We start from the raw sequence: 8,748 nt of genomic DNA, 5'->3' as shown, positions 1-8,748 counted from the left end.
TGGGCTTAAATCCTGCCTCTGATACTTCGAGAAACTTAATTGCAGCTACTTAACCTCCCTGTGCCTTGTTTCGCCTTATTTGTAAAGCGGAGACAGTGACAGTGCCTTCCTCACGGGGCTGTTAAAAGGATTAAAGGAATCAAAATACATAGAGCTCTTAGAGCCATGCCTGATACATGGTAAATTCTAGTAAATTGCTAGTGCCAATTATAATTGCATTCATTTGTCTGCTGATAGTCTGTGCAGATCACGAAACAAATGTTAATAGGAAACTCAGCAGCCAGCACCTTGGCTCCCAAGGCTCATCAGGGTGGTCATCTCTCTAGGACGCAGACCGATTTCTGCTAGAATCCTTCCCGTTTCTCCTGATGGGATTTGATGCTGAGTATCAGGATTGCACAGATGGAGCCACAGGAATTTTTTCCATTTAATTTTTTCAATTTAGAGCCTATGGCTTCCTGGTGCCCGACCACCTTTCTGAGCCTGGGAGCCACTGCCCAAAATCTGGAGTATCTTTGCTGAGCACCAGGAGTGGGAAGTGCTGGTTGGAAGGGGTGAGCATGTGCAGATAGGCCAGGACAGGACCATGGGCTGCACAAGGCCAGTTTAGTAACTCAATGCTCTTTCTCACACCGAAGGCAAAACCTAATTACCCTCCCTAGATCAATTCAGAGGCCCCACTGATTTTTTTTTCCCTGGCAGTAATGAGCTTATTGGTTTGAGGAGACTTAGGAGCTTCCTCCTGATTTTTCTTCTGCGCTCTGCGCATTTCCACTCCATGGGGACTTTGGTCATCATTTTTTAATGACCTCTCTCCACCCAGCATCTGGGCTCTACAGAGCATCCTCCATCCAAGGACTACACTGAGCAGCTGCTTGAGCTTCTGGTGGAGAAAGAGAGGCAGTGATGCTGGGCTCCCAGCAGAATAGACAGGGCGAGCCTTAAAATAGGAGCTCTGCTATTTTGGTGCCTTGGTTGGCAGCTTGTCGGGGAATGAAAGCTTTGTGTCTGTTTAGCATCATGTACCGCAGTGAGTTGGCAGGATCTTAGCCTCCATCAGGGGACTCCCAAGGGTGACCATGAGTGTCCACGTGTGGAAATAGTATGTAAATTGCATCGAATGGTGCCTGCTGCCTATTTTCCCCTCGTGGGCTCTGCTTTTTCCCTAAAACCTCTGCTCCCAGAGCATCCAGGAGAGAGAGAGAAAGAGAGGGAAGGAGGGAATGGGGAAGGCAGGGCCTGGAGGGAACAGACAGAGCCTCCTGCGCAGCAGGGGACAATACTGCCAGGCCTGTGTTGGGGGATGTGCCATCCTAGTCTGCCTCCTCAAACATGGGGAAACACAAATACTGCTCACCAGGATTCCCCAGATCTCCAGGCAGCAGTTCCCAAAGCCAGAAGGCATGTTTTTCCTTTGTTGTCTTCTTACTAGTTTGTTCCTCTTCCCCTACCAGGACCTCACCATGGATACAGACCTGATGGCAGCAAATGGCAAGAAAGTCAAAGCCCTTGAAATCTTTGCTTATGCCCTGCAGTACTTTAAGGAGCAGGCACTGAAGGTAGGACTGATGGCCAGTCAGTGGTGTGTTAGGCAGTGACACACGAGCCAGCTCTATCTCCAGGGTTGCTGCACCTGCTAGCTAGGAGAGGAGGAACAGCCTTTAGGGAGAGAGCATGGGCTTTGCAGTCAGAAGGGCAGGATGAACCCTCAGACACTGCTGGTGGGAAGGTACAGTGCTGCTGCTGCCTTGGAAAACAGTCTGGCGGTTCCTCAAAAGGTTAAACATAGAGTTGCCATATGACCCAACAATTCCATTCCAAGGTATATGCCTAAGAGAAATGAAAACATACATCCACACAAACACTTGTATGCATGAATGTTCATAGCAGTGGTATTCATAGTTATGAAAAAGTAGAAACAACCCACATGTCCATTTACTGATGAACAGATAAACAAAATGTGGCATATCCATACAGTGGAATATTATTCAGCCATAAACAGGAATTAAATACTGATACATACGTACTACAACGTGGAAGACCCTTGAAAACAACATATGAAGCAAAAGAAGCCAGATGCAAAAAGCCACATATTGTATGACTCCATTTGTATGAAATGTCCAGAACTGACAAATCCATAGAGACAGAAAGGAGATTGGTGGTGCCAGGGCTGGGAGGAGTGGGAATCAGGAGTGACTGCTAAAGGGTAGGAGTTTCTTTTGGAGGTGAGGAAGTGAGATAGTGGGGTTGGTTGAACAATCTTGTGACTACACTAAAACCCACTGAACTGTGCACTTTCAAAGGGCAAATTTTATGATATGTGAATTATTTTGCAGTAGAAAAAACAGAGGCAGGAGATACACTTAGCATTTGTGCGATCTTGGGCAAGGTACTTAATCTCTCTGATACCCACTTCTGAGCTGAAGAGGGGAGCAGGTAACCATACCTTGAGGGTTGCATGATATTAAATGAAATATTGGACATGAAGTGCCTCCCTCGGGACCTGATGCATAGTAAACCCTTGGTAAACGGTGGCTGCTATTTCTCCTACTCTATGCCCACACCAGACCCTATGGAGGAAGCTGGTAGGGTAAGTACCCTTGGATTGTAAAGGTACTTGTGACCATGATGGCTCAGGATGCCACAGACTGCTAATTTTGGAGTGAAGTACGGCTGTCTACTCAGGGTCTCCTCTCAGAGGCATTGCGATGAGTGGGTGTACATCAGATGGTTAAAGAGTCCTGATGTACTGAGCTTTATCCAAAAAGAAGTGGGAACTTCCAATGCATTTGGTATGATGCGGTCACTAGAAGAAATTTAGTGAATTCTAGAAATAGGGTCTGAGAGACTCAAGGAAGAAGTGAGAACATGATACTACTTTTGTCCATTCAAGTACCTTTTTTTCTTTGTTTTTTTGAGTACCTTTTGTGTACCGGATCCTACACAAGTTGCAGCTGTGTAGAGATCAGCACAGCCTACAGCAGTGTGTGGTCAGGGTTGCAAGGGGGTAACTCTGGGTGTTGGTGGAGGCAGAGACTCTGTCCAGTGGGGAGCATCAGGGAAGGCTCCCTGTAGGAAGTGGGTTGGGGCGAGGTTTCACGGCAGCAGCTGGAGGGTGGGTACTTGAAGCTGATGGAATGGCACAAGGGGACTGGAAGCATAGCAAACATCTCTGGAAAGCAAGCAGCTGGGAGTGGAAAACGGGCACGGCTGGGGGAGAGAGCCAGAACACTGAGCTCAGGATGAGACTGTGCAGAGCCATGAATGCCAAGCTAAGGAACTTCTTCCTGGGCAAGAAGTTCCTGGGGCCATCAAAGGATTTCTGGTAGGGGAATGACATGGTCATTGGGGTAGTGCCAGAGTGTCTTAGTCTGTTGTGCTGCTATAACAGAATACCACAGACTGGGTAATTTATAAAGAATAGAAATTTGTGTCTCATGGTTCTGGAGGCTGGGAAGTCCAAGATCAAGATGCTGGCAGGTTTGGTGTCTGGTGAGGGCTTGTTCTCTGCTACCAAGATGGAGCCTTGAATGCTGCATCCTCTGGAGGGGATGAATGCTGTGTCCTCACGTGTCAGAAAGAGAGCAAACTCACTCCCATAAGCCCTTTTTATACTGGCATTAATTCATTCATGAGGCAGAGCTCTCATGACCTAAATAGCTCCCATTAGGCCCCACCTCCCTGCACTGCTGCATTGGGGATTAAGTTTCCAACACATGCATTTTGGAGACATGTTCAGACCATAGCATGGGGGAGGGAGACTCCAGGGGTCCTGAGAGCCTGCAGGGTTGGGGAAGCCAGGTGGAGGCAGCTGACTCAAGTCCTGAAGAAGGTGCATGAGGCTCTGAACATGGTGGGGTCATTCAGGGAACATGACACCCAAGAAGCTGGGGGGCTGGGGATGGGAAGGAGTGGGTCCTGGGAAGAAATGATCCCACCAGAAAGGGGAAGGAGAGGGAGGGGCATGGGAGGGGGAAGGGGGCTGGTTTGTGTTCAGGATGATGGTGACCAGCCCAAGGCCTGCTTGGAACTGGAGAAGGGGAGAGCCCATCATTCCAGGTGGCAGAAAAGCAGAGGGCAGGAGCACACAGGTGGCCCTGCGTCAGCCAGAAGATCAAAGATGGCAGAGGGACGGGGCTCAGCGCTGTGGCCCAGGCACCGTGTGAGGTGTGTCTGTGGGTGTCGAGGCAAGTCTGAGAGCACGTGAAGGAGCGGAGAGAGGCAGAGTGCTCAGGAGCCCCTGAGTGAGGACGAGCCATGGAGACCCAGGGGAAAATTAGGACTTGAGAAAGTCTGTGACGTTGGCTTGTGTTTCAAGTTTGCCAGGAGGAAAGGAGCGTGGTGGTTGGTTGTGAACTCAGCTCAGCCAGAGGCTCTAGGGAAGTTGCCGGCACCTGCCTTTTCAGAGGTAGCTGCTTCTCCCAGCAGGAACATGCCCTGACTAGGTTCCATAAGAAAAAGCTGTTTGGGGAGATGTATAGGAACCGGCCCTTCACAAGGGGCTGGCTGGTGTTTTAGGGACCGGTGGATTCAAAGGGAGGAGATTATTACATGCTGAACAGAATAAGCTAAGGTAGACTATCTATGGAAGTGGAGTGTCTGAGAAACACATAAATGAAGCCATCTGGTCACTCAAGAAAGGACGCCAGGAAAGTGCTCGACACAATGAGATACTCAGTTCATGTCAGGTGCCTTTCCTTCCAAGCTGTTCTCTACCCACTGGGGAGCAAACTGCTCCTCTAAACTTTCCAGACAATCCAAGGAAGTCATTCGTGTTTTGAGCCCTTTTCCTGTTTGAGGAGTTTAAAACAGCCCACCGGGTGATCTGCGTTGTGCTCAGAATCCTCTGCACACGTCACACCACTCACCTGCTTTTTAAATCCCAGTGCAGACCTGCAAGGAAATAAAATATTATGATTGAAAAATGGGTGCTTTATGTTGGACCAAAGCAGAGGTTTTTTAAAACATGTTTTTAAAAAGTTTACTGAATGTATATTGAACTATGCACTTAAAAATGGTCAAGATGATAAATTTTATGGTATGTACATTTTTACTCCAATTGAAAATTTAAAAAAATTTTAAAAGGCAAAAAAAGAAGTTTATTGATCAAAGAGGAAGTTAGTTCCGTGAGAGGGTGGGTCAGATCCAAGACAACTATTTGAAATAATAGCAAAAACGAGACATCATCAGGAAAAAAAATGCAGAAGAGCCTTCATGTGTGTTTAGGTTTGATTTCAGATTTGTCTGGTGAACGTGACATTGGGGGCAGGGGGAAGGAAAGAAGCAACTAGCATTCATCAGAGGTCTTCTTTGGGCCAGGCGTTCCATGTGTGTTTTTATTTAATTTCACCTCTGATGCTGTGGGTTAGTTTTATTGTCCCCAGTTTACAGATGGGAATACTGAGTCTGAGAAGTATATGCAGTGACATATTTTGTCTACATGGACCAGATGGAAACCTCTGATGCTTCCACCCTTCCCATTTACCCACATGGGCCCCACTGATGTGGTTTAACCTTAACGTAAAGCTAAAGGCAGCTTGGTTCTTGGTTAGCGCAGTGACATATTTTGTCTACATGGACCATATGGAAACCTCTGATGCTTCCACCCTTCCCATTTACCCACACGGGCCCCACTGATGTGGTTTAACCTTAACGTAAAGCTAAAGGCAGCTTGGTTCTTGGTTAGCTCATGTCGTTCATATCCTTCCCATCCTGTCAGGAAAACTCCCCTTCGGTGCTGGACTTGCAGTGAGGTACATGCCAGTGATGACAGCTATGATGACAGCTGCCCCCAGTTGTTAATCGTTACCAATGTGCGCCCAGCACTGTTCTAGATACAAGACCACACCTAACAGTTTAGTTAAGACCTTGGCCTTTAGAGTCAATATAGACCTGGATCTGGGTCAAAATCCAGGCTTTGCCAGCTGTACATTGTTCAAAAAGTACTGAGCAATCTAAGTGTCAGTATTCCCATCTGTAGAAAAGGGGCACAATTCTAATCCCTTCCTAAAAGAATTCTCGAATGGGTAAATAGAGATAAGGTATGCAGAGTGCTTAATAAGGCAGTGACACATGGTAAGTTCTCAGTAAGTTATCAACCCTCTCATCCACCTGTGAGTTGGGTATCATTATACCCATTGTACAGATAAGGAATCTGAGGTCCGAGAGGTTGCCACTTGTCCAAAGTCACATGCCTAGGAAGTGGCCCAAAAGATTTCCTCTGATGCACCTCTCTCCTGCTGTAGTCACATTCAGTGAGTGAGAGGGGCTGGAGCTCCCCACTCGCTGAATGTTCAGAAAACAGATGCATACTCCCTGAAGCTGATACGTTCAGGAGGCTACAGAATAGACACTTCAAGAGTTGGTGGCGAGGCTGGCTGGTTAGCTCACTTGGGAGAGCCTGGTGCTGGTAATGCCAAGGTCTCGGGTTGAGATCCCTACACTGGCCAGCTGCCCCCNGCTGTGGGTTAGTTTTATTGTCCCCAGTTTACAGATGGGAATACTGAGTCTGAGAAGTATATGCAGTGACATATTTTGTCTACATGGACCATATGGAAACCTCTGATGCTTCCACCCTTCCCATTTACCCACACGGGCCCCACTGATGTGGTTTAACCTTAACGTAAAGCTAAAGGCAGCTTGGTTCTTGGTTAGCTCATGTCGTTCATATCCTTCCCATCCTGTCAGGAAAACTCCCCTTCGGTGCTGGACTTGCAGTGAGGTACATGCCAGTGATGACAGCTATGATGACAGCTGCCCCCAGTTGTTAATCGTTACCAATGTGCGCCCAGCACTGTTCTAGATACAAGACCACACCTAACAGTTTAGTTAAGACCTTGGCCTTTAGAGTCAATATAGACCTGGATCTGGGTCAAAATCCAGGCTTTGCCAGCTGTACATTGTTCAAAAAGTACTGAGCAATCTAAGTGTCAGTATTCCCATCTGTAGAAAAGGGGCACAATTCTAATCCCTTCCTAAAAGAATTCTCGAATGGGTAAATAGAGATAAGGTATGCAGAGTGCTTAATAAGGCAGTGACACATGGTAAGTTCTCAGTAAGTTATCAACCCTCTCATCCACCTGTGAGTTGGGTATCATTATACCCATTGTACAGATAAGGAATCTGAGGTCCGAGAGGTTGCCACTTGTCCAAAGTCACATGCCTAGGAAGTGGCCCAAAAGATTTCCTCTGATGCACCTCTCTCCTGCTGTAGTCACATTCAGTGAGTGAGAGGGGCTGGAGCTCCCCACTCGCTGAATGTTCAGAAAACAGATGCATACTCCCTGAAGCTGATACGTTCAGGAGGCTACAGAATAGACACTTCAAGAGTTGGTGGCGAGGCTGGCTGGTTAGCTCACTTGGGAGAGCCTGGTGCTGGTAATGCCAAGGTCTCGGGTTGAGATCCCTACACTGGCCAGCTGCCCCCACAAAAGTAAAGAGGTGGTGAGAAGCCTGGATTCTCAGTGAAGCCACAGGAGGTGTGTACCCGGGGACCGCCTGTGCTGCTGACCTGCTGCATTTATTTTCCATGACTTTAGGAGCTGAGTGACCAGGCAGGTTCAGAGTTCGAGAACTCTGATGTCAGATGGGTCATCACGGTGCCTGCCATCTGGAAACAGCCTGCCAAGCAGTTCATGAGACAAGCTGCCTACCAGGTGAGTGTGGAAAGGGTGGGGGCCGGAGGAGAAGGACTCAAGATGCCCACAGTGGTGACCGTAGCCCCCCCAGCCTTCACAGGCCTCCTTAGGAGGCAGTGGATAGGCTCCCATGGCTGGGGGTGGGGGTGGGGCACGGGGAGCAAGTAGCCTTCCCATTCCTCAGCTTCCTCCTGGGGGAGAAAAAGGGGGTCAGTCAAGACAGGAGCTGGGCTTGGTTTTCTTTGTGGCTTTATGCATTTCCGAGTTGAGTTTCCACTGTAGATTCTCTGGGGCTAGGATTTCAAGCTGGGGTTCGGAGACATTTCTCTGTGGGTGAACAGAAGTGAGAACCTTGAGGAAAAGGATTGGGAAACAAGACTATTTGAATAAGACAGAAATAAAGACGAGGACTTTGGCTATGAACTGGCCATTTCAGCTTGGCATGGAGGCTGAAAACTGCATATCTGCAGGGAATAAAGGAAATATGACTGTCCTCTGTGCACTTCACTGCATGAGCCACGCAGAGAGCACTAGGGCACCACAGAGGGGGTGTAGAGGTGGCCGACACTGCAGGAGGACAGTGATGTGGCCAAGCAGTGTGCCAGCCAATGGCAGGTGTGTGTCACCATGAAGACAGAGTACTCCAGCACTGATGGCCAGCTCAGCCCTCATGGGCACTGGGGTCCCCTTGGTGCCACAGACCCTCGTGGCCTCCAGCTCTCACACTGTTTGCAGACAGCGTGTGCCGTGACAGGCATCCATAAGGCTCTGACTTCCTGGCGAGAATGGTTGGCTGTACTGGCCTGCAGTTCTGATCCGTGGGACAGAGCTGGTGCCTGTTGTACCTAAACCCCTGGCTGTATGAAAACCCACCCCTGGGGCCTGGGTCAACCCTCTGTGTGCTGAGAGTCAGTTATATGAGTCTTAAACCTGAGGGCTGGGCTGTGGCAGGTCACCAGGGTATGTCCTTTAGTCCCCATCTTGCCTCTCAGGAGACATCCTGCCCACCTTTCCCGGGAGACTTAACCTCTGGTGTTGAGTTTGTGGCCACATGTGTGAGCCTTTCTTTACAAAACACCCACAGAATCAACCCTGGGCCACAGAATATAGT

The 8,748-nt window shown here is 48.6% G+C and overlaps 1 protein-coding gene across 1 annotated transcript in view; it reads left to right on the top strand.

Annotated features, from left to right (window-relative positions):
- The first annotated feature begins 1,455 nt into the window (after window positions 1-1,455).
- Window positions 1,456-8,748, top strand: part of HSPA12A (heat shock 70kDa protein 12A) — a 25,380-nt gene continuing 18,087 nt past the window's right edge. The window contains exons 1-2 of the mRNA XM_008594103.1: window positions 1,456-1,559; window positions 7,539-7,655. Of these exons, the coding sequence (XP_008592325.1) occupies window positions 1,464-1,559; window positions 7,539-7,655 (213 nt within the window). The 5' untranslated portion in view covers window positions 1,456-1,463. The remainder of the gene's footprint in view (window positions 1,560-7,538; window positions 7,656-8,748) is intronic.

The sequence above is a fragment of the Galeopterus variegatus genome, unplaced genomic scaffold, assembly GCF_000696425.1.
Source record: "Galeopterus variegatus unplaced genomic scaffold, G_variegatus-3.0.2 Scaffold10156, whole genome shotgun sequence".
NCBI lineage: Eukaryota > Metazoa > Chordata > Mammalia > Dermoptera > Cynocephalidae > Galeopterus > Galeopterus variegatus.
This window is presented reverse-complemented; position numbering and strand designations above follow the sequence as displayed.